The 26,505-nt window shown below is 42.6% G+C and overlaps 1 protein-coding gene across 8 annotated transcripts; it reads left to right on the forward strand.

Moving 5' to 3' along the window:
- The first annotated feature begins 588 nt into the window (after positions 1–588).
- map4k5 (mitogen-activated protein kinase kinase kinase kinase 5) lies at positions 589–26,379 on the forward strand. 8 transcript variants are annotated; one of them, XM_084012837.1, is made up of 35 exons: positions 589–1,022; positions 1,407–1,655; positions 4,783–4,840; positions 8,865–8,955; positions 9,885–9,949; positions 10,034–10,089; positions 10,163–10,210; positions 10,979–11,021; positions 11,120–11,192; positions 11,623–11,754; positions 11,951–12,013; positions 12,096–12,177; positions 12,757–12,873; positions 13,620–13,698; positions 14,397–14,468; positions 15,487–15,545; positions 15,711–15,781; positions 16,208–16,246; positions 17,001–17,045; positions 17,564–17,606; positions 17,706–17,919; positions 18,184–18,269; positions 18,675–18,716; positions 18,955–19,039; positions 19,123–19,202; positions 19,565–19,625; positions 20,332–20,446; positions 20,545–20,603; positions 20,759–20,862; positions 21,134–21,311; positions 21,667–21,738; positions 21,865–21,957; positions 22,179–22,249; positions 23,999–24,054; positions 25,331–26,379. In XM_084012837.1, the coding sequence occupies exons 2-35, from the start codon at positions 1,548–1,550 to the stop codon at positions 25,416–25,418; spliced, it is 2,748 nt and encodes a 915-aa protein (XP_083868963.1). In that variant the 5' UTR covers positions 589–1,022; positions 1,407–1,547; the 3' UTR covers positions 25,419–26,379. The 8 variants fall into 8 exon arrangements, with proteins under 8 accessions (XP_083868963.1, XP_083868964.1, XP_083868965.1 ...); XM_084012838.1 differs by having other exon boundaries at positions 21,670–21,738; XM_084012839.1 differs by lacking the exon at positions 16,208–16,246.
- The last annotated feature ends 126 nt before the right edge of the window (positions 26,380–26,505 follow it).

The raw sequence follows: 26,505 nt of genomic DNA on the forward strand, positions 1-26,505 counted from the left end.
CGCGGAACGGATGAATGTAGCTCAGCGGACCCGCGGTGTGAGTGCAACCGTTGACCATTCTGACTATGGCTGTTGCAGATGAATTCGAGTCTGTTTCGTTCAGCCCGTTATGGAACTATGTTTACAGCTTCCACCAGCAGGGGGCGGTAATTTCACAGAGAATGGAGCTCACGCTGCCTTCGCGTATTGTAGTAAATATCTGAAACCTGCAGGGATCTATCGCAGTATGACGAGCGGTGGTGGTAGAAGTATGCTTTACTCCAACGTCCTGAATTAAAAATGTCAAAGTACAGAAGTATAAGCAGCAAATAAAGCAACTTAAAGATTCAAACGCAAACTATAATTTGATACTGCTTTTTATCACTGACGAACACATTGAAGAGTATTTTAATGTGAAGCCAACAAGCCAACCAAATGCTTTTTTTTATGTGCTCCATATTGTCATTATTTTAACTAATTAATACTGTATTGTGTTTTTTTTTTAAACACTGGACAGTTTGTTTTGTGTGTTTTTTTTTTTTTTTCTATGGGAGGCGTTCGATTTTCCATGGAGCCCCTGAACGCAGCATCAGGATCCTGTATCTGGGACTCCACAGAGATTAGCAACAGACTGTTGCTTTTTCGGCCGATGTTTTTCTTGTTTGTTGGGGGGGTTTGGGAATCCATTCAAGTGTGACACTTTATCACTATGAACGTAGTCTGCCGTTAACGTTTTAACGTGCGCGCGAGGCCTCTCTCCAACTGTCAGCGGCGGGAAATGACATGTCAACGGCCGACGCTGAACTTAACGCCGGGATTCTTCGTGCGAGGACCGAACTCGACGGCAACGTCTGCGCTGCCTTTGCGCTGAAGGAGACGGAGCGAACGGCCGACTGAAGTTTAATACCGTTCCCTCGATAACAAAGAGCAGGGGGGGGGCTCTTTTCTTCGTTTGTGTGTGCGCTATTTCGACGACATCCTACGATTAAAGGCCTCGGCGATGTTTAGAATGCAGGACGTCCGCGGTGTTTGCGTTGTTAAAGGTACGTGAAGTTGGAGCCAGCGGCGATGCTAGGTTAACGTGTGCTAGTTAGCGTTAGCTGTTAGCCGACTGGATGCTAGACTCCCCCCTGTCCAATAGTAGTGTGTTAGACATGGCTCCGGCTATTTGCTGGAATGCACAGCAGTGTCCACGCTAACGTTAAATATTTAAGTGAGCTCTTAAGTGACTTTTCTTAGTTTGAATGGTAACCTTAGTTAAACAGAAAGCAGACAGCTGTTGGTGTTGGGTGACAGACGTCTTTTTATGTTATCGCTTAAACACAGATTATGTGTTTTATTATTAGTTGTTACTACTTTACCTAACGAACACATACAGGTTTCATAAATACTTTTTTTTTTTTTAAATCTCTTTATGTCTCTGTCAGGACATGGAGCCCGGAGGAGGACCGTCTGAGTAACAGCACACACACTTTTTTATATTCAGGACCTGAGCTTCCATCAAACCGCCGCCGCTGCCAAGATTTGATCAACTAAATGTAAACGGATCGCTGTGGCATCAAGCTACCATGGACATCTATCCCCGGCCAAGCGGTGAAATCCAGAGAAAGAACCCTCACCATGACTTCGAGCTCATCCAGAGGGTGGGAAGTGGCACATATGGAGACGTGTACAAGGTACAGCAAAAGTTACACATATTAATATATATCGGTTCACCATCTCATGACTTATCAATCTGTTTGTTTTGTGAGTCATGATAACATGTGGCTAACACATTTGGCAGTAGCTGTTGAGTGAGAGCCAAGTGTGGCATCCCTTCCTCTACCTCTTCTTTGGCTATTAAAATGCAATTATTATACGAATAACTGCAGTGGATACCACATTCCTTAATGACCACAGGGTGGGAATCGTACTGTAACTTGTAATCAATCAGTTCTGTCCACGTGCAAAACACAGGATGTATTCATTGCAACATGTAAGAATTGAGAATAAGAGTTGGCCCTGCAAAACAAGCAATTTGTCAATATGGGGGAAAGTATGATGAGCATTTTCAATGAATCAAGAATAAAATGTGTATATTTACGACCCTAGTATTGTTTACTGGTTGTCCAAGCTGGATCGCGGTTAGCTCAAAGTAATTCCCCGAAACCAGCATGACTGTTCAGGCTGAGTGAGATGAAGATAAGAGGGTCTAAAGCGTTAGTCTTTCTCCAAATTAAATATTGGTCTACACACTCAGTATTTGAGTAGAATTAGTCATACGAAACTTAAATGTAGATCTACAAATTGTCCTCAATATCAAAGACAGGATGGTGCAGATGATCCTGCCTTAATTATATGCAAACATATATAGCCAGACTATCAGCTTCAATGCCTTATTGATATCTATGTATGTGCTGTATTTATTTGCTTATTTGCATGTAGAAGCCTTGCCATTTGCAGCCAATAGTTTTAGTAAACCCAGACCAAAAAAAATATCAGACGTCCCAGAGTTAAAACCCTTCTGTAGTCGAGGAAGGATAGATAGTAAGGATGTAAAAAACGTTTCAAATGGCATGGGATGTGTTGTTATTACGTGGTGGATGCAGTAATCTAAAGTTACCGGATGACGGATTGTAAATTCTGAGAGTGGCACTAAAAATGTCAATAAGATATGAGAAACATGAATGAAATCTACACAGTTAAACACGATAATTTATCCACATTTCCCCCCGCTGTCTGGCGGCTGTAGGGAGATGTGTTTTGCTGCAGAATTTCCATCTGCCACGGATAAATAGACGACCCATCTGATCCCGAGTCTGATAGTTCAGGCGGCCTGTCATGGTCCCTCTCCATACAAAGCCTCTCTGGCCAGCCCCCACCCCCAGACAGGCCACCGGTGGAATGCTGCGCCTGGTATTCTCCCACAGCTTGCAGGCGGAGGGCTGCAGCGGGCTGAAATATGATCAGGCCCCTGTCTAAACACGCGTTTCACTGGGTGTGTTCGGGGCCACATTGACATCAGAAACACCTCAAATTGGTAAAAAAAGTCCACTCCTTTGGCCTGCTGTGATCAGCTGCCTTATAATAGACAGAATTCCTCGCTTTGGGATGATTTATTACATCGGATTCAATCAATTTGAGAACATATTGGTCTCTTTGTTATTACTGGTGATAATGATTCATTCATCTTCATTATAATGTCACCCTTAGCACGCAGTGTAGTTTGTTGTGTCAATATCTCGCTTGACATTTTGTACCACAATCTTAACTGGAGTTCTTTGTAACAGGAAACATTTTATCAAGTTTTGTTTTTTTGGACTTTGTATTAGATGATGAATTGCCAGAAACAGTATTTACAAAAGGTCAGTAATAAATTGGAGGGTTGCGATACTAGTTCTGCCTCTGGCCGAATGAAGAATAAACCAGGCACACTGCTGTTCACTCAAAGTCACTTAATTCAAGCTTTTTATCATCCTTCACCCTTCAGCATGACTGTACAGTGTCCAAGACTAACTTGAAGTTGTTAAAAATTGGATTTTCACATCTTTTGAAGTCGACATTCTCACTAAAGTTAGCTGAACCTTAGATCAATGCAGACATCAGGCACACCTGGTTTGACGTGGGGATTGATCTTGTGTCAGAGCTTGTCCCGTTACAGCTCTGTTACATGCCAGACTTCTCTTTCCTCCAGTTAAAGGTTGTTTAAGGTTGTTAGAGATTGTGCCGTCTCCTGCATGACATATTTGTGCGGTCAGTTCAGAGCTTCCCCTTTCTGGGTTTAGTTCTCAGGTCGTCTGTAGCTGCTTCAGGAAATGTAAAGATAGACACAGGTTGTAAATAAGCAAGTATTTGTTCATTTCTCAAAACAGGCTTTAAAAGGAGAAGAGTTCCATCTGCAAAACATTTTCTTTCCGGAGAATAGCTTTCTGACGTTTGTTTGTGTGGATGCGCTCGCAGTGTCCGCTGCAGAACAAGTATAGTGGTTTAGTGTTATATGCTATTTCTGTGTGTGAATCACCAGCACATTCACTGTGTTGAAAGGGGGCCATGCTGGAGGATTGTATTGTTTACGGTTGATTTAGCTGCTTGTCCCATCACTTGCACTACCACGGATTAGGGAGCATCCCGCCTTGACCTGGATGTGGAAGTCAGTGCAGCCTATTTTAAGATTGCATAGGTTTTAAAATCTAATACCATTGAGATGTAGTCGAAGGCTTTATAAAATATTGAACTATGAAGATGCTTCTGCACAAATAATCAGAAGAAACAAGAAGAATATTTTGAGTGAAATGCAACTCTAAGATTGGAGTAATCTGAATTAATCTTCAGGGATATATATATATATATATATATATAGGTTTACACTGTCCAGCGTGACCTTAGGTTGGCTCGTACTCGAGAATAAAATGATGGTGATTTTGACTGATGGAGGTTTAGGCGGTGCAGGGTTGGATGTTTCCACTCCACTTCTCTCAGCGCCGAAAGGATCATCCAAATGGCTTTTATTGCTTTAATGTAGGCCAAAACTGTAACCAATGTCCCATCAGATTATTTTTTTATTATTCTGTTATTTTTAAATCAAAAGATTTGCTAACAATTATCTTTGAAAAACAAAACCTATCCCAAGTTTCGTGCTTGTTTTGTCGGACCAACTGTCCCAAACTACTTGATTTTTGATTATTGATGGATTATTGTCTGTATAACATGTCAGAAATTGACAAAACCTCACATTTGAGTTGTTGGAACTAAGAATTGTTTGGCATCTTTTATGAATCAAAAGACGTCTAGTTTTGCTGACCATCGTGCTGCTGTTTCTTTCAGGCTCGAAACATACAAACTGGGGAGCTCGCTGCTGTGAAAATCATAAAGTTGGAACCAGGTAAGAGCGACGATCTCATTATTAGTGAGGAGAAAAATATGTTTTTCAAACAGAAGTCTGGAAAATAAGTCCAGTATTTTTCCAGAGTTGTGAATGGAATGCACAAAGAGTATTAAAACAACAACAATTAAAATATCATTGTGGAGTGCCAATACTCATGACTGCAAATAATTATGCACGCATATTATTTTTTTTTTTATTTTTATGTGAAATGATCTTTGGTCAGTATCCAAAATAATGTTTTATATAGTGCAGATTTGTGCCATTTCTGTAAACCAAAGTCTGGAAAATAGCTGTGAAAATAATGTGAAAAAGGAGAGGAGGACATTTCCGAGTGTGGCCAGTTTTGGTGTCTGTGCTGGCGATGACCTAGTGACAGAGTTAGTGCGATCCAGATTAGTGGGATTAGGATGAGGGCTTTGCACCACCAGCATCCAGACGGAGCCCAGATGATTACCAGCCAGTGGAGGAACAGATTCACTTCTGTTTGTTTTCCCTTTCATTCCTCACGTCACCGTTTGTTTGCTTTGGTGTAGGAGTGAGAGGATGTGGACATATTTTTGTACAAAGTGTTCAGGTGTCATTTTATTTCTGAGCATTCATTTGAAATTGATCGCTCTGATTTATTGGGGATTTTTTTTTTACATACTGATAATTCTATAGAGGGATTATATAAAGCATGTTCATATTCTGTTGGAATATAGGGGGGATTAGAGGTTTGTAGGTCTGTGTGTAGCAGAGGATTTAGCTGCAACTTGGAAGAAAAATCCTAAGAAGCAAAGGAAGGAATATTTTCTTGGAGTATAAATTGAAGTAAATCTGCTCTCCGGGGCTACAAATTATTTTCATCCTTGATGAATCTGATTATTTTCTTCAATAATCGATTTCATTTGTCTTTAAATCGTCAAAAATTGAAGTAAAATGTCCGTCATGATTCCCTCAGATTCACTCACACACTGATCTACATTCTTAGTAAATGTAATTTGTGCAAACTTAAATGGTAAAAGATAAATTAGTTCAGAAATATCCCCCAGATAAAGAGTGAAACTAGGACCAGGATACAGTAAAATTGGTTTAGAGCAGCGTTACACAACAAATTGTCCGTTGTGTAGCCCTGGGGAGATTTTCCAAAACATCACCCTTTAACACCATTCATATTTGCTCTATTCATATTACTTCATATTTTTGTCTTATGAAACGAGGATGAACGTCCCCCAGAAGTCATTCCTTTCTGTGCCTGAGGTAAACAGCTTTGGGCGGACCACAGAATCAAACAGGTTTGACCAGGAGGAGTGACGCCGCTGTGAACTCAGGGAGGCAGACAGAAAGGAGACGGGAGTGGTGAAGCCCTTTGGCTGTGGGGCACAGAGCAGGTTAATCTGATTAGTTGGTAAACAACTATTTAAGACCAAATTAGCATTGGTATTTATTCAACACGGATTTAGGAAATATTCCCCCCCCTTTTTTCCAATTTTCCTTCTGCAGTGAACAAACTTAAGTAGTCAATTATTAATCGTATGTTTGAACAGTGAGAACATTATTATGGTGTGAGATTGGTGATTTAACGCTGAATAACTTCAACACACTGAGTTAAATCTTGAAGCAACGAGCGAGGATGTGCATACGCAGAGAGCAGAGGGAAGTGCTCAGTGTGAGAGGAAGTGGCTACGCTCGAAGGCCTCAACTCACCAAGAAGGGAAGATTGTCTTATGTTTTTTTTTTTGTGTGTGTGTGTGTGTGTTTGTGTGTGTGTGTGTCTCCAAGCTCAGAGTTCTTACATTACCCTTGCTCAAATTTTTGTGGCTCCTTGCGTCATTTTCTCTGTCAACAAATGTTGAAAATGTTGGCGATCAACATTAGTGAAATGACACGAGATTAGAGGACACTGTAATTACAAATGCAGTAAACGTGTCATTGTAACCGAATTAATGAGTTCCCCAAAGTGTGACCTTCCTCTAGCATTGTGGCAAACAAAGAAGACTGCTGAAAAGTCTCTTCATGTTCGTCATCATTCAATCTGTGGCTTGACGCACTAGAAATCTATTTGTGTACCTATCGTTATTATGCCACAGATAAACATAAAAACAACTTTTTAATTGTATGGACAGAAGGGAGGGGTTCATCCTGAAGGCTTGGCTCTTGCCTCTGTTCATACTCTTGGGCACATTTGATTTATTCTTGTCACAGACTTGTCAAGCATCTCTACCAATAATAGTAAATCACATTTTAAGAAGGTTTTTTTCCAGCTTCTATAAAAACCTCAACACTTCATACTAACTGGAGGATCTACTGCATTTAAAATAGGCTAATGTTTGTGAGTTTGGTCTTGTGGTAATATGCAAATAATGTGCCTAATGTGACGCTGACGTCTATTTTTGACGTTAGTAACACTAACTGTACCGAAAGCCACCGACCTCGGTTGTGTGGTCGTTAATAAACGATTGATTTGAAAAAACAAATGGACATGATCTCAAAGGAAGGACTGTGGACAATTTAAATCTCAGCTGACTATATATTTTGTGACATGATGCCTCCCCTAGATTAAAGGATAAGATAATTTATAGCCTGTATTTTTGTTATTATAAACAAATCCCATAAAAAGACCAACATCACTCATCAGTAAGTCGGTCTCTGAATGATTTCTGGCTTCTCTACTCTGTCTGTTGACCTAAAACCCTTGGTTCATACTGAAGACGTTGATCTTTAAAAGTAACAGATCTATATCCCTTCAGGCCTTATTGAACATGTTTTCTAAGTAAAAGTATAAAAACATACCACCTGACACTTGAGAGTCTGATTCATGTGTAATGAACAGTCACAAGCGATGCTGGGACATACCAGTGATTGTTGTTCTTTTATGTAGTTCGAACCTAATGCTACTTCACTGGTTAGTTGTTAATCAGCTGGATAGTTATGCATGTGTTGGCTTTCCTACCAGGCTTTAATTCAGACACTTGCGTAAGAGAGCCTCACCCCTCCCAGACGCTGAAAACAGGACTGCTTTTTCCCCTCCATTGGGTAAAATGTTGTTTGTGTGCTCAAAAAATGCCTCTGTGTCCCAGGATGCGTTTCCAGAGATGTTTTCGTCCACAGTTAAAAAGCCCCTGTATCATTTTAATTTGGCAGCTAGACCACAAGCCACCCAGTATAGTGTCTGGAGCTGTGTATTGTTGTAAATTGCAGGTCAACCACTTCTTTTGTCTTCAGGACACAGCCGGAGGTAGTTGCCAAATGTTTTATAACACAACTGAGCCATCCCAAAAGATGTATGGTTACATGGATTATAGGTTTGCAGAGTTAAAATCATTGACCATTATGCAGAACAAAATAAATAATTGGTTTATTGACAGTAATTACCACAACAAGTAATATGTGGGTTTTTTTCTGACAGAGCTTGTATCCTTACATGAGTTTAATCTGGCCTGATGCCTTTGATGACAGTCTGAAGGAGCACCGAAGCTGGCACAGTCTTGTAGATCTTAAGTTAATGTATTCCAGGACCATGTCTCTGCACAATTGGGAGCAGCTGGGCTTACATATTTTAGTCTTCTTACTTCCTACTGGTCGGATGTGTTGGAGTGCTTTGCTGAACTGGAAAGCAGCCTGGATATCAGGCTATATACCACATACACTTTAAAAGTACAAGGTGTTCCTTCTGTTGTTATTGGCTCTGTTTAATAATCTGCTGTATTTATACAGAGATGAAATGTTGAACCATATAGTACGATGGAAATATGGGAAGATTTTGTTCTGCGGTTTTGAGTTTGGCACACTGGTATGGAAAAGTGTTTCCTAAATCCTAATGTTTAAGCCATGCAGAACTTTGTATCATCTGAAATGCTTTGAGTGTTTTGTTTTTCAACACTTCTTTTGTTTGTTCTGCGTGTTTGTTTGTTTTTTTCTCCAGATGAATCACAAGCAAACATTTCATAGAAAATATCTCATTTTAAAATGAAACCGTTCTCTGAGCAGAAACTGGAAATCTAACTTTTTGTCCATGTGTGATTTCTCCCTCTCTTTCCAGGAGATGATTTTTCCATCATACAGCAGGAAATCTTCATGGTGAAGGAATGCATGCACCACAATATTGTGGCCTACTTTGGGAGCTACCTCTGGTAAGAGCCAGCGTAAAATACTCCTAATTTGTCATTTTATACTCCGTTTTTTCTCCTCTCTCGCAGCCGGTCCGCGGTTTAACATTTCTGGAATTCATAAGTTACTGTCAAAAGGATTAGACTGCCTGAAACTCACATGGCGTATTTAATTACTTAGTCACACCTGTGTGTGTGTGTGTGTGTGTGTGTGTGTGTGTGTGTGTGAAAGTGTGACTCAGACCTTTCAACTGGGCTGACTGGTGCTGACGAGGCCCTTCAGTGCCAGGATGCAGCGCCTATGTTTTAAGGGAGCCTGTGTTTTGTGGCTGGTATCTAAGAGGAAGCAGGGCCGGCTCCGCCCACCTCTGGCTCAGACTTCCAGCAGGTTTAACTGGAATATAAGCCTCTGATCTGTTTTATATGGCTGTTAGTCCAGAGAGATGCACGTCTTATCACAGCAGGCATGTCTTGTACAGTCTCACCACATCGAGCTTAAATCGTTACTGTAAAACTTTCATGAGCAACCCACCAATGCGTTAATTATTACGACGCTAGATTAATTGTATTAGAAGAACCACGGTTTTATTTGGGGGAATTCAAGTTTCCATCGAGACCCGTTTCCTGGTCTAAAATCATTTCCATGTCCGGCTTAAAAGGAGCACAGTTGTGGTTGTGGGGTCTGAGGCTGTGTAAAATATCTTCTGTGTCGACGTTTGATCAGTCACACTGCTCTTATTTTTAGCTTTTTGTCAGAGGGTTGGCATCATTTTTCTACTTTTCTATTTACTACTAATCATTGTTTAGTTTTCTATGTTCTGCGTACGTAATGTACAGCATAACTTATTCAACAAGACACGTCATACCAGGCCTGTGCTGCTACTTGTGTACGTAGCTGTACAATATGTGTCTAGATAGTTTCCAAATTGAATAGTTTTCTCTGATTTCATCAGTCGAGAGAAGCTGTGGATATGTATGGAGTACTGTGGTGGAGGATCTCTGCAGGACATTTATCATGGTGAGCACTTGTGTAATTCATAACAGTTAAATACCGTACATTGTAAAATCCCTACCCTGAAAACATGGAATTGTGTTGTTATAGTGACGGGACCTCTCTCGGAGCTTCAGATAGCATACGTCTGCAGAGAGACAATACAGGTAATTGCACTTTAATGTTTTATGGAAAAGAACATGTGGAACTTATTACTGAATACATGATTTCCCTTCACAGGGTTTGGGATATCTGCACACCAAGGGCAAGATGCACCGTGACATTAAGGTATCGTACATTTTCAGCTTTGTTTTGTTCTCTTTTATCCTGCGTCGTCACACACAGACAGATGAACAATAAAACCTTTTAGCAACAAGAGGGGGGAAAAAAAGAACAGCCGAAGTGTGAAGTCAACAAGAAGAAGAAGCAGCAGTTGCACATCCTGAAAACACTTTGTCATTATAAATGCATGTCTGGCACTCGAGCTGTACGCATGTCTGGCACTCGAGCTGTACAGATGCCTGACTTCTCTCTGATACAGCAGCGCCACAGCGGTGTGGACTGAAATCACAGGAAAAGCATAACTGGGGATGTACTCGCTCAAAAGCATGTGAACAATGGTGTCGCTTACAGCGGTTCTGAGGTTGAGCTGAGGCGGATCACGCCTGGTGCATGCACACAGACTGCAGCCTCAGTCTCATGTGTTATCACAGAAGGTCAGGGTTGGACCTATTATCTTTACTCGGCTCCACGCAGCAAGCACTTCCTGTTTCCTCTGCTCTCACCGCAGGATGCCACAAGGGAGACTGTCAGTCACGGCCAATAGAAACACTGTCAGTGGAATTGTCAAAAAACTGTGATAGTCGCTGGCAGTCAGATCAGTAACAGACCAGCAGTTAATGCTCGATGCTTCACCTTTACTGAGAAGGTGTAGCGGATGCTTGACTTCATTGTGAACCAACACATCTCAGCCTCAGTCTTATGACGCTCAAATATAATGATCTTTCTTCTATTTTGTCAAAGTAAAATACGTGTTTATGGGATTTCTTTAAACAGGGTGCCAACATACTTCTTACAGACAACGGAGATGTGAAGTTAGGTAAGTTGCTCTTTAGCCTCTTAATTCTCCGAGAGTTTATAGCTTTCCGTTGTATGTGGATTACACAATCTGAAAAACCCTGTCAATCCTTGTTACAGCTGACTTTGGAGTTGCAGCCAAAATAACAGCCACCATTGCCAAAAGGAAGTCGTTCATTGGAACACCATACTGGTGAGTGTGTCACCCTCATCAAATGAGCTGGAGGGCCTTTGACTTTGTTGAATAAGAGAAGAGAAAGGGTGGTTCAGTAACTTCAATCACATACTAGGACATAGTCCAGGCAACGGTCTCTGTCATATATCATCTAACAGAATCTATTTTGTGGTCACAACGTATGCAATTCATGAGATGGACGCTTTCCCTCAAAAATAATTCCCACAGCCGTTGAAGTGTTTTTGAGTAAGGGAGTGATTCCTCACTGGCTCAAGGGCCGTTCTGGCACTGACCCCGAGCTCGAAACACAAGTTCAAAGAGGGGGAAAGTAAACAGTTTTCCTACACAGATCACCAGGGTATTGCATTATTCTACTCATTATTAGTCCCAGCATTGTTTTTTCCATTTCAAAGTGACCTCACAGAACTGTTGTCCTGAATCTGTGCAGGATGGCTCCAGAAGTAGCAGCAGTGGAGAAGAACGGTGGCTACAACCAGCTGTGTGACATCTGGGCTGTTGGCATCACGTCCATAGAGCTGGCCGAGCTGCAGCCTCCGATGTTTGACCTCCACCCGATGAGGTCTGTCTTATGTTCCTCGATACATGATCTGTCAGAGCTTCCTCAGACGATTCTGTGGCTCCTTTCTCCTTTTGTGATACCGTCCCGTTTCATCACAGGTTGCAGGCTGACTTTGAGTCTCCTCATTTAAGTATATTTTCTTCCGTAAGTCCGTCTCAACCCAGGTTTAATGCTAACGTTTTTTATTTTTCCTTAGGGCCTTGTTTCTCATGTCGAAGAGCAGCTTCCAGCCTCCGAAGCTAAAAGACAAAAACAAATGGTGAGTGCCCCAGAATATATTCAGTGTGCTCTTCTAGGATTTCTTTATGATAGCATTAAAAACAAATCATCTTGTTCCCCAGGTCCACCGCCTTCCACAACTTTGTCAAAGTGTCTCTGACAAAGAACCCGAAGAAGAGGCCCACTGCAGAAAAACTTCTATCGGTAATATTTCTCATTACTCTCGTAGACAGTATGGTTGACATTATATAGTAGGAGACCGACATGCAATATACTGCTGGTTTTATATGGAACTTTTGCATGTTAGCCAAAAGTTCTGAATGTTCTGTCTTTAACAGTTTCTAACTTTTTATTAGAAATGGTATTTATACTGTTACCATTTGGGAATCCTGAAGGCTATAGAACGAAGTAGAGCATTGACCCAATCTGTGTGGTTTGGCTGAATTTCTAGCTTTTTTGGGTCAGAGTCCGACCATGGCCCTACGGGTCAACCATTTGAACGGTTGCAGCATATTTGTTAATAAAAAGTTATTAGCAATTACAAATACGCTGACAGTTTTGCAGCGTCTTTAAAGATGGTTCGTATCATCATTAACTGAGTGTCTCTGAGGAAAGGTTGTTTAATTACTTCATAGCATTGAAACTTTCTGCAGGGATTCTGATGTCCCAGTTAGCATGGACCTTGTGTGTGAGATTAAGGCTGTCCCACCACTAGTGTCAGCTACTATTGTCAAATAATGCACCGGGTCGTAATTACTTGCAATCCTGTCTTGTTTCCTGCAGCATGTGTATGTAGCCCAGACGGGTTTGACAAGGAGGCTGGCTGTTGACCTACTAGATAAGATGAACAACCCAGACAACCACCAGCATTACAGCGAGGTGGACGATGACGACCTTGAGGTAATGTCTGATTCCGTCTCATCTAAAAAATACTGCAATGACTGTGAAAATCACAAGTCAACATAAGATGTGATCAAAGATATAGACACATTTAAAACCTTTTTGACAGTATATACTGGGAAATGTGACAAATGGGATCCGTTATTTAATGCTTTTGACTGTCTTGTTGCAGGAAAATATGTATATTTTTTGAAACGTTCGTTCTTTGTTGTAGTCAAACAGACTTCCGTGCAAACACTGACGCCCTCTCTATCCACATGCATGTAAATATGAGCACAGCATGGTTTTTCAGCAGCTAGGTAATAATAAATAAAAGGTGAACTTTGCTGAAGTCTGTTTTCGTGTTGCCCTTAAGCTCTCCTTCCCCCTCTTGATTCTCTCCATCGACATTATTATTCCAACTGGAATCAACATCACATCTATGTGGCAGCCAAAGAGGTGGTACCAGCGCCTTTTTTAAAAGACCATTGTGCTTTTCTCTCCCTGACAGCAGTAGCACTGTCTTGGCCACCATGAATGGGGAAAAAAACCTAAGGGCTATTGACTGCAAGCAATGGAGCTTGTTGCAAACAACAGGCTCTGGGATGCATAATAATGCAAAGAGTAGCTCCCAGTTCTCCTTTAACTTGACGTGCAAGCTTCAGGATTTATTTCCACGAGAGTATTTGAAAAGATAAATGTCATTATCGTGCTAAATGAATCATTTCTTATCCTTAAATCGTTGTTTCTTTCACTCTTCGCTTCAGCCCCTCTCTGCAGTCAGACACACCATCCGCTCCACCAACAAGCAAGCCAGAGCTGAAAGGACGCGCTCGGAGATAGACTGTAAGTAAACAAAAAGCCCAAACCCATCACCAAGACAAAGGCCAACCCCCTGCCGTGAATCTATCCTGTCATTGGTCAGCTCATCAGTCAGCCCGGCTGTGTAGGTTGATAGAGGTCCGGCAGCTTGTCAGAGGGTCATCCCACTAATCCTGCAGCACTGACTGGCACTTCTCCAGACCTCGGCATGTGGTAGTGTGTATAAAAATAGCCCGGGGATTCACGGAAGGGAGAGTGGATGTAGTAGAGTCCATTAAGTCAACTGTCCCTCATTATTTATTCAATGAATAATGTGAAAAGGCTTGTCTGAGGGGGTCATAGGGGTTTCTTGAGGAATTCGGTCTTCAGTCGACAAGCGTTGACACAGAATTTGGCAGAGGATCCAGCTTAATGCATTATGTAACCGTATCATTTTGCAACCCGTCGGGGAAGTTGTTTCGTGTCTGTGTTGTCATCACTAGTTGTAGATAAAGTTGAACGCTGTGACGTGTCTGACTGTTTTTTCATCATTTCGATGGATCGATGGAGTAACAGTCCTGTACAGAGATGTGTTGGGTCATATTACATATATCTGTCGCGATACATGCCGTGCTTCATTGTGATTTGTGCTTGTTCGTACTGTGATTGTACCAGATGCACTTCCTGTTTTAGTTTTATCTATATTTCTCACAATTACGTCTGACTCTCCCTCCCACATGAAGCAAACAATGGGAAATGCCGAGGAGGGCCATGCTCAAGTCCTAGCTTCACTGAGGGACACAGGGGGGACGCAGGTCAGTGACAGTGTAGTGAGACGGTGTGTGTTTGCATAATTCCCCCAGCTCACTCCCAAGACTTCCTGAGAAATAGGATGATGTCGTAGCACATAACAGTTGTGTGTGTGTGAGATTTAAGTGGCACTAATAAGGTGAGTTCCTCTGCATGCGGTGGCTACTCACCGTTCCCGTTGCTTGAGTAAAGCTGAATAAGTTGGAAATTGTGACATCTTCCTGTCAGTGACTAAATTAAAATGACATTGTAGATTACTAATCAGATCCTAACAAGGAAGTTAAGTTTGACTGGTATGTCTCACCTGATTCCTTAACTTCTTAATTAGATCGCTTCAAAGGTGCTAACCGTCTCACTTTTATCTATGTTTTAAATATTGCCGCACCTCCACATCAGCAGCATACCTCGAGCAGGAAAATAAATCTGTGGTCTGAATTCTTGAATACAAAGTTTCTTTGTTAATGAGAAGCTGATTATGTGGGAGTATTTATTGGCAGGTTGGCTGATTTCTTCCGCCTTCATTCCTACAACAGGATCACATGTTTATACTGGACATTACGCCGGTCTCCTCTATGGGATCATCTGTTTGACAGAATGTGACCTCAAACCTAAACTAAGAGGAATCTGTTCCGTGATTTATTTCTATTTCTTGCTCTCTCACCAGCATTTCCCAAAGTGAACAGATCTGGTCAATGTCGAGTGTAATCCTTGTTTGTCTTTGGTGACCGACGAGTCTTTGGGCTCCGGACCAAATATTCACATAAAAGAGTTATACGTCAATGAAGGACCTCTATGCTGTTTTGGCAGGTACATGGTAATGGAAGCAGTCGATCGGCTGCTGCTTCATTCTCAGTTGCACAGGATTTTCTGTTAAGAGTGTTTTCCAAGGCTTCTGCTGCTAATGTACTAGCGTACTACCCCCAAGGCTTTGTGTGTCTTGAAGTGTTGGGCACTGATGCCCTCTAGTGCCAAAGGTGTGTGCAAGAAAAATACAGAGTGACTGCGATTCTTCTTCATTTACAGTCGACAAGCTCCAGTTTGAACCACCTCTCCGGAAGGAAACTGAGGCTCATTCTGAAATGGTGATAATAATATTCACTTTAATCAATACTAGTATTCAATCACTACTTTTTGTTTCCATTTGTAAATGATTAATTTTAAGTGGGGGGGAAAAAAGAAAGAAAAAGGTATCCACATATTAAATTTTTTTTTTTTTAATGTATTTTTGTGCATTTGTCTTTCCACAGGATGTCAGTAAAGATAATGACTTCCCTCCCCCCTGGAGTGGCTTTTTTGCAGTGCCAGGAATAACAACCAGGTAATCCATGGAAACTGTTGTCACGGGAACTGCTCTTATATACCCCCCACTTTCTCTCTCTCTCTCCCTCTCTCCCTCTCTCTCTCGCCACTGGCTTATTTATCAGATGGATGCATCTCCTGAGATTCATCCATAGAAAGGAAACTAATGCATCATTAAGTTTTGTTTTGAGTAACTGCATATGGTTTAAGAAAGCACCGCTTCTTTTGATGAAAAGACTTGACGAAAGCAAGTCATGCTTTTTAATTTGATATCCATTGTATGGCACGAACCTGCTTATTCGCCTGTCTGTGCATGGACTCACTCTCCCCGTCTTCAGTTTGAAATGCTGCTTTGGTCTGTAAGCTCCTTCTCACTTGTCTATGTGCTTTGACTGTTTTTCTCCTTCCACTTCTGTCGGTATCTCTTTCGTCTTGTCCCACGAAGGAGCCTCCTCAAAAGCGTTGAGGACGAATTGTTCCAACGGTAACACTTAACACTGTGTGTGTGTGTGTGTGTGTGTGTGTGTGTGTGTGTGTGTGTGTGTGTGTGTGTGTGTGTGTGTGTGTGTGTGTGTGTGTGTGTGTGTGTGTGTGTGTGTGTGTGTGTGTGTGTGTGTGTGTGTGTGTGTGTGAGCACCCTAGCTACGTCATCCACTCCTCACCTTGCTTGGTTGCTGCCCTTTTCATGAGGTTTTAGCGTCCACCGTGTCCACATGTCACCTTCCCTTCATTCCCCATGTGTGGTGTGATAATAGCTGTAGATCCAGACCGTGTGTACTGCTGCATACATACACAGTCTGAGACAGGCCGGCAGGTAAAACAGCGATGTTCAATTAAAATCACTTTAACCTTGCAGAGATAGGGGTGTACAATATCTATAGTTACTTTAAATCCTCTACATTTGGCATTATCCAAAGAACTTAGGAAAAGCTGCATCACGTGACACCTTGACTCTAGTTGTATGGATGAATCAAGAGACGACATCTAACATTCACAAGGTTGTCTGCAGGCCTTTTTTTAATGATGTGTTGGAAGTCTAAACATCTCTGCAAATGCTTTTTTTTTTGTGTTTCCATCCCGCGAAGCTCTCTAGGGTTCAAACGAATACACTCCCCCTCCCCTCTTCCCCTCGGAGTCACACTCTTTATCTCTTAGGAGGGATTTTACATAAACATTTGCCCTCCTGAGCACTGATGAGTCTTACTTTCCACACTGATCCCCGTGTTTGTTTCCTGCAGGGGACACGTCGCCCATCTCGAAGATGCCTTTGAAGAAGTGGAGCTGTGAGTGACGTCATCACATTAAGATTTCATCATGGACACAAAAACATTGCAAACACTTTCTAAGATGTCTATAATGCATTATACAAATGCATTACATCTGCTTATAATACTGTGTCATTGTAGTTCTAAACGCATACATATCCATAATGCTTTATCACAATCATCATAACGCATAAAACATTGTATTATGACTTGTAATGTATCATAATACTTTATAATTCCTGGTCACTCACTGATTTATTTTCTCTGAAGGGTCATAATAAAGTATTTCCTATTGTTGTAATAAAATATAACATTTTTGTAATACCATAATGCATATAAAATGACCTTATTAGTCATTATAAAATGCATAGCGTGTGCTATTAACTACTATTATACAGTGCTATAAGCTGATTATAATGCATTATAAATATGTTTATAGAGCATTATAGACATGGGTATCAATGAAAGTGCTACCAAAATATGAATTGCTGTAATTCACATCTTTCTAAAAAAAAACCCAACAACTTCTGTTTCAGATCAACCCTGAAACCAGGGGTTCCTCCTCCTCTACCTCCAAAGGTGAGGCTCAAAATCCTAAATGATTATTTAGGGTCCATCTTAGAAGGCTATGTTGTGATTTGAATTAACTCCAAACTGTTCTCACTCTTTCCGCCTCAGCCACGATTAAACAGCTCGTCAGAGGAGCTCGGCCTTAACGATGAGAGGTCTCTGACGGTCCGGAGGTTCCCCAACTCTGAGAACGGACCGAGCCAGGTGGTCCGCATCCAGAGCACACCTGAGCACCTCAGCAACAAGGTGGAGCACTCGTCTCCGGACTTCCTGTCCGTCAGCGTGAGCAGCCCCGGCCTTCTGTCCCACGCCTCCGACCCCGGTGAGTCTCATTTACGTGTATATATATATATATATATATATATATATATATATATATATATATATATGTGCAATAACCTGTTCATACATCTTTCATTGGTGTCTTAAATCAAGCTGAATGAGAACATCTTTTATTTTTACAAGCTCTCGTTAAATCTGAATGTAAAGGTAAGGATGATGTTTGGATTAAGGCTTTCGTGTTTGAGAATATAATTAGTAGTCGTGCACCGAATGTAATTTCCCTCTGCCTGCTCTCTGGTGACAGATAATGACTCGGATGACAGTGTGAATGGAGGCAGTCCCAAGGTGCCGCCCAACAGACAGCACCGGAAGGAGAAAAAGGAATTCCCTGTGAGTCTGAAGATACTCCTCTATATATTGTTGTTGTAATATGCATTTCAATCATGATCAGCCGCTCTGGTTTCACAGGTTTTTGGGGATTTAAATGTCATCTTTGGTCTTTATTTGCGGAGTGTCCCCAGCCAGCGGGCTGGCCTCGCAGTGAAACCTCAAATATGATGTTTTTCCAGTGTCGGAGCCAAACGCACAGTTGAAGAGGGGAATTTGGCATCCGCTCACGTTGAACATTTAATTCACTTTGACAGAACAAACACAAAAGAAAACGGTCCATGATGTTGTTTGTTCGGCTCATTGTTGAGCCTGGAGCTAAATTAAGCCACTAAATTGCAAATGATTGCTGTCACTTTGTCTGTGTTGTGCGTCTACATTCTTTTAATTTCCTCTGCTCTCCGTTAGAAACCAGCTATCAACGGTCTTCCGCCCACTCCTAAAGTCCTGGTGAGTGAATCCTCAGCATTGTTCTTCAGTCTTCACTCGTCCCTGCTAGCATGGTTTCATGGGTACTGTTATTAAACTCTTGTCTGAGCTGCTGCTGTACATTCTGTGGATACTTGGGGTCCAGAGAGCTTTCTGCTCTGTGGTTGCTTCTGCTCATTAAAAACCCCCCTGACTGACATTTTGGTGCTTCACTGAGCCAGAGGCTGTTTGTTCTGAGCCTCGTTTCTTTTGTTTTCAGATGGGAGCCTGTTTCTCCAAAGTGTTTGATGGCTGTCCACTGAGGATCAACTGTGCCACGTCATGGATTCATCCAGACACCAAAGGTACAGCTTCATGTCACAGACGGTACACAGACATGTCTTATTTATACTCGTGCCTCATTTAAATAAAAATGTTTTACTTGTAGATCAGTACCTGATCTTTGGGACGGAGGATGGCATCTATACGCTGAATCTGAACGAGCTGCATGAAGCTACAATGGAGCAGGTAACCGCATTTAAAGTCCATCGAAAACCAATTATTATAGCTTGGATTAGTTACACTTAAGGTGTATTGGATTTGTAACCCCACTCAATAATGTAGTTAGTCAATGATGTGCTGCTTAGAACTAATTCTCTGTTACAAGGAGAAGGCTAGTTAGCCGGACATGCTAATGTTAGAGCAGGTAAACTCACCTTATTATTTACAGTTTTAAGCGTTATGATTTTGGTTTTGAATATCTGCTTTTACTACAAAGTGCCTCGACTGTCCACCATGATGTTCTCATGCCTTCTCTCTCCCTCCTTTGAGGACTGAAGTCCAACTATATGCTAATTGTACCACTTTCATTAAATTCCCCATTTGTATAGCTGTTCCCGAGGAAGTGTACGTGGCTGTACGTTATCAACAACAACCTGATGTCTCTCTCTGGTGAGTGACGGCCTTATCACAGCCCCCCTGCTTCACTGACCACTGTCATAACCTGCTGCTTCTTTGTCCTATGTTATCTGGCCGCCCCTGAGGGCAAGACAGTCGCTCCATATCTGCAGCCCCTAAAATAACAGTTTCTTTTGTGTCCTTGTAGCACACGTCTGTTCTATTCGGATATGTATGTAGGTTTCAGTGTGCTGCAGCTGCAGAAGCAGGTTGTTTCATGTATTAAAACATGTCGTTAGAAAAGCATCTATCATTTGAAACCAAACTGTCTGCGTTTGGCTATCCTTGTCGCCGAAGGCTTTTTCTCAGCTGAACAGTTGAAGATGGGATTACAAAGTGCGAGGTCTACTTTCGGTTTTACCTTCAGCTGTTTGCTCCCCCCCTTCCCCCCCCCCCGGTATACTTAACCTCTGTTCTCTTCTCCTCTTCCCTTGGACACTTTCCATCCTCCTCTCGCCTGGCTTGATTTGATATTCTACTAACTGGCTTCATCAGAAGGTAATCATGCTTCACATCATTGTCACACTTCTGTTTTTACCCCCCCGCTCACTTCTAACCTTTTGTATATGTGAAAGCTGCTTCATGCGATCCAGAATGTGTGAAGCAAAAGAACGTTTATGTGTTTAAAAGTTCTCGCCGTCGTATTTCAGATGAGTATATTTGTAACTCATGACGCTGATGATGAAATATTCTGCTGTAGGGAAAACCTTCCAGCTGTACTCCCACAATCTCATTGGGCTGTTTGAGCAGCTGAAGAAGCCCGGCCTCGCTGCTCAGTTCCAGACTCATCGCTTCCCAGACAAAATCTTACCAAGGTGAGACCAACATCACTTTTGTAAAGATGGCCTACTTCCCTGATCCTAGACATCGTCATCTTTTAACTCACAACAACTCGACTGTTTTGTCTCCTCAGGAGGTTTGCCCTGACGACTAAGATCCCCGACACAAAGGGCTGTCACAAGTGCTGTATCGGTGAGTGACCTTTCCCTTCCAAACACGCCTGTTATTTACTCACCCTTCCATCACGTTAAACTGTGTCAACACCTGAGGAACATCTCTGCTCCTCTCATGTCCCTACCTGATGCAAACCTCCGCAGCGTGACTTGACAGTCTTCTCTGTTTCACAGTGAGAAATCCCTACACGGGTCACAAGTACTTGTGTGGAGCGCTGCAGTCTGGGATCGTCTTGTTGCAGTGGTATGAGCCCTTGCAGAGATTTATGCTCATCAAGGTGAATTGGACATTTTCTTTTCTAATGATCCTCCATAAATTTAGCTCATAAGACTTTGCTTTTACTGCAAAGTTGTCCTGTATTTTAGTGTCATGTAGTTTAATTTTCTAGCTGTGTGAGACAAGTAGGAGCAGCATGATATGATAAGTTCTTCATGTTTTTTTTACAAGAAAAAAAAAAGTGACTAGCTTTAAACTGCAGGTTAAAGTGTCATTCCACGTGAGAACACTATTGACATAAACCCTGTGTTGGCACGCTCTTCCTGCGGCAGCACTTTGACTTCCCTCTTCCCAGCCCACTGAAGGTGTTTGAGATGCTGGTGGTCCCGGAGCAGGAGTATCCTCTGGTGTGTGTGGCCATCAGCAGGGGCAGCGAGCCGGGCCAGGTGGTCCGCTTTGAGACCATCAACCTCAACTCCTGCTCCTCCTGGTTCACAGAGATGGGAACAAGTAGGTCCACCATGTTCTCGTCGTGGAGACCAATACCAAGACACCGTTGTCTTTTGACAGTAGCAGCAAACATTCAGTGCATTCTCACATCTTTGTGGATTCATCTTTATTATCATGTGAAATGCAGCATATTGTGTGAAGTTTGAACAACCAGACACACAACATATGACGGTTCCTTTGCACATAAACAACGATGATTTATTAGAATTCAACTTATACTCTAATAAAGAGTATCAAATAGTATCAAATATTTAGTTTTTATTACTTGTAAGGGATATATTGTACATGGAACACGGCCGTGCCACAAGGGATATCGTAGAACTAGTATGTTAATGTGGTAATTTTCCTTTTTCAGCAGCTCATCAGCAGGTGGATGCGATCCACGTCACTCAGCTGGAGAGAGACACGGTGTTGGTGTGTTTGGACCGTGAGTACCGTCACTTTTACAGCAGATTCCACCAAAATCGGTACAAAAAGCTTTTGTACAGTCTGGAAGTAAGTACGTATGCTCTGGCACGTCATTCTTACAGCCTTTCATTGTTTCTCTCCCCAGAAAATTTGAAGATTGTTAATCTCCAGGGCAGACTGAAGTCCAACAAGAAGCTGGCATCTGAGCTCAGCTTTGACTTCTGTATCGGATCTGTTGGTAAGCTGTTAGAAACATATAGGTACAAATACATATAGGTAGATATCATTCTGTGTGAGACGTTTACACAAAACTTCCTTACCTTAAAGGGAAATGTGCAAAAAAGGACAACATAAAAATCTGAAAAAGCTAGTTGCATTGTTCCTCTTAATGAATTTGTCAGTTTGTCAGTGGCTACGTTGAGCGTTGACACATGGCCTCTTACCTTTCTCTGCTGACAGTGTGCCTTCAGGACAGCGTCCTGGCCTTCTGGAAACATGGCATGCAGGGAAAGAGCTTCAAGTCTAACGAGGTAAAGATATCTCACAATCACCGCTGTGTGGCCGTTATGTTGACATACATGGTTACGATACTGTACTACTTTTATTTATCACGTGGGTCTGTAGTCAAGTAATTCAACATTTTGTAGCTTTCTGCTATTTTAAAATTGATATCCGAAGCATCAGTTTCATGGGATCCCAGTGAGTCTGAATACAGGCTTTTTTGTTCAACACATGAAGAAACACCTGCGGCTCTTGTCAACAAAGACCCTGAGTGCTGGCCGTTTATATGCGTGGCTACATGCTGTCTGTGATCCCAGGAGATTAGACCTCAGGTGGAGCCAGACAAAGTGTCTTTGTGTCGGGGCCCAGGTAATGAATTTGTCCTCCTTTCACGGAGGGATTCCATGTCAACCTGATCAGGAGACGCGCTCGGCAGCAGGATAAAAGTTCAAGAGATCGCCGGGAGGTGAAGCGTTCTGTTTTTATGAAAAGTGATACGGCGGTAGGGGCCACCCTTTTGAAAGCCGGCCGTGTCAGGCGTGGTCCTATGGCACTCGGATGAAACGGAAGGTCTGTTTGCCCAGCGCAGCTTGACGGTTCTCCCACAGCAAGGATTTTTGAAATGTCAGCGGCCATGCAAAATTCATGCTCAATCATAAACGAAACCTGTCACCCGACAGGGAGCGACGCTAAATAATTCAGCCTTTATCTCGTTATGATTCCCCTCGAACGTGAAGGCATTCAAGGGTGGGGGGGGGGCGGCCTATTGATCCGTGCTCGCTCCGGTGGGTGCTTCTCCGAACACCCGAGACCTTGTTCTCAATTAGACTCAAACGGATCAGATCTCTCCTAAGGCCAAGGACTTACACCTAGCAGGTGTCACACGCCCACTATCTCGCATCTGTCGACAAGTTTTCACGACATGTCAACACGTGAGAGTGTGTTCTGAAGGGGCCCTTGTCTTTTTTACACTGCACAGTGTCGGGCTACATCTTATGACTGGAACAGGTAAGCTCCAGGATCGCACACAGAAACACAGACTCCCTGGAGACACCTTCAGTCAGTTTACACGCATATAAAGACAGTTTTTGCTGTTAAAGGCACAATGAGCTATCCACATCTAAACAGTGGGCTTATCACCAAAATTAAAAACATAAAAGATTTCTGGCTCTGGAATTGATGTCTTTCAATACAAAGACGGACACTAAATAACCGCTAGATAATAATGTTTTGTGATGTTATTATTAAAGGTTCATATGAAATTATATATGCGTGATTTGTATCATTAAAATCACAGACTGAGCCTTTATATTTGCACATGAAAACGAATAAAAAAAAAGCAAAAGGCGAATGTTAATTTCACTCCTCTGTATAGTTGGTAGCATATCGCTCTAATGCTGGGTCCCCAGATCAGTTGTTGTGGTTTTACATGCAGTTCAAAGAAGACTTAATTGGTTTCCTGGATGATCAACGCCGTTGGGTGATGTGATGTATTTTTTGAGGGCTTCCTGAGCAATTTCCATGATTTAGTTTCTCAAAAGGCTGCCGGTGAAAGATCTGTTAGGAACTGAAGTGAGCTTGTTTAAGTGTTTTACATGTTGAAGACCAAATTGTCGGCGTCTTCCCAGCTTTCCAGCTTCTCTTGTGGAGGTCTGTCTGATGGAAACGGTCTTCAGTGTAACTCGTTGATTCACGTGTTTTAATGCTCCTTCAGCACCACCAGGACTTCAGATACACAGAAAGCCAGGTTAAGTCAGTTGTGTTTTTCCGTTCCTCAGGTGACCCAGGAGATTTGTGATCCCAGCAGAGTCTTCCGCCTCCTCGGATCCGACAGGTTGGTCCAGAGATATTTCCATCTTTAGCTTAGCCGGTGCAGGTGAGTGATCAAGTGCATCAGAGCGGATCAGCGTGAACAAAATCTCAAAGGACGTTTGGAAATGAATGGCCTCTTACGAAACAAACAGGATCTCACACTTTCCCTGTTAGCCTCTGTTCGTCTGTACCACTGTTGGTATAGTTTATCAGCCCCATGACCTCCATAATGCCACTCGCGTTCTGGCCGTCCTCCCTCAGGTCTTATTACCTGGAAACCACCAAACAACCAAATCACCTTCTGTGATCCCACAGCTCTCATCTCCCCCTGTGTGTGGTCTCTCTCTCTCTGCCTCTTCCTGTCTCTCCTCACTCTGTTTTCATCTCAAGCCAATTCTCTTCATCTGTCCTTGCTCTTAGATTTTAGATTTTTACTTTCCGATCACTCTAAAGCCCGCTGACCTTGGATTGCAGGACGGCAGGATGTGATTTAGCTTCCCACGTCTCTCACACACGCATGCTGACAGAGACGGAGAGCATGCTCAGTGAGGCCGTGAAGCGAACCCTGCCTGTCGGCACCAGAGAGAGAGGCCTCTCTGCCCAGCCCTCCATGTTTTATTCACCGCCGCCCGGGCACTGCCAGCCTGGTTTGAGTGTCTCTCCGTGCCTCTGTAATTTCATCTGATGGAACGGACAGTATGGACCGTAGCTTCCCTGCTCGGCTGTCACCGCCACACGGCGTCCCAACGTCCGTCCGCTCACTGACGTCCTGATCTGGCTGCGACGGCGAGATCAGGGCGGCCAACGCGCTGTTCACCTGGAATCACCGACACGCTGCACTCTGAGCAGATTTACAAGAGTTTTAGTCATGCAGCCATTCATTTACATACCAAGTTAGATTGACACACCTGATCTGAAGGTAACGTTGACATAATGTGAAGGAGTCTCGGAGGCTGAGGAGAGGAGCTGCTCTGAGGTCTGGTGGTGCAGCTGATATTTCTGCATCTCTTGTCAGAAGGCAGCAGGGTGAACAGGCTGTGGTTTGGGGTGCGTTTTGGCTTTTAATATCCTTTGCAGGCACCCCTCGTCACCAATATCCCTGACGCTCGGTAGATGGATGCCAATGATTCACGATGCTTTCTATTGTTTCTCTGTGAAAGTGAACAAGAACCTGACACAAGAAACACAGTTCTATTCCTCTTTTGACCAGACAAACGCCAAAGAGTAACAGCTTCCTTGTTTTGGCTGATTTCAGTCGGAGACTTTGGTTCTAACTGTGGTGTGTTTGTTTTGTGCAGGGTGGTGGTGTTGCAGAGCCGACCCACAGACAACCCCACAGCTCTGAGCAACCTCTACATTCTCGCAGGTCATGAGAACAGTTACTGAGCCTCTCCGGGATCAAAGTGGACAACGGCCCTCGGTTTTTTTTGGGGGAGAAAACTCCAGACGTTCCCCCTCAGGTTTCCGTTGAGCGAAACGTCTGGTTTTAAAAAACGGTTATTGGGAGTTTGTGTTACCGATCACAGGATCGACAGGTCAGCGAAAAAGCCTCTTCAGTCAGATTCATGAGCGGCCTTAAACCAGCGACACGTTCACCCGCTTCGCGTTCACAAACGACGAGGAAAAACCGTCGTGAGCTGAAAGTGGAGAAACAGAAGCTCAAATCGAACATCGTTTGCTTAGCATTTTTTCCCTCACTTTTCTGTGCTGTGAACTGTGTTACACACAAGTTATCTAGAGGTGTTATTGACAAAAGTGCCATTAAAAAATTCACATGAATTTGTGATTGTATTAGCAAAACAGTGGGAGATTAACCGTGTCATAACATGTCACTCATAATCACGTTAGCGGGCTTGAGAGGAGATTTTACAAGCTCTGTAGTCAAACTATTAGCTCAGTTTAAACAGAAACCCTCCAGCATTGTGGGTTATTTAAGCAATATTTATTAACCTCATGTTAAGTAATAGGGAATGTTTGATTTGCAGACCGTATGAACGGACAGCGACCGTGTGTGTGGATTAACTACCTAGTGAACCGTTCTAAGAAGCTTTGGGTTCTTTTTTAGCGCTGTGTAATATAGTCGCATCTCTCCGGCTCTGCTGCATTTTTAGAAGTTGGATATAATGTACATTTTTGTTTCTCTTTTTTTTCCCTTTACCTTCCTCTTTTATAGACCTTTTACTTCTCATTATTTGCACCATGTAAGCACTTTTGTACATTTTTTTTAATTTAAAATAAAATGACAAAATGAGGGACAATGCTAGGTTTTGCTAACATCTTTGCATTCCCTTCGCAAAATGTTTAATGTATGCTGTTTTTTGTAATAAAAAAACTGTTGTTAACAAGATCGCATGGTTTGTTTGAGTTTTTGTTTTGAGTGGATGATGCGACGGAGGTGATGGTGCGTGAGGAGCGTCTGATGGGAGGAGCAGGGGAATATAGTTTCCATGATTTCCCTGTTTAGTCTCTGACT

This window comes from Eutrigla gurnardus (assembly GCF_963514095.1).
Source record: "Eutrigla gurnardus genome assembly, chromosome: 7".
NCBI classification, from domain to species: domain Eukaryota; kingdom Metazoa; phylum Chordata; class Actinopteri; order Perciformes; family Triglidae; genus Eutrigla; species Eutrigla gurnardus.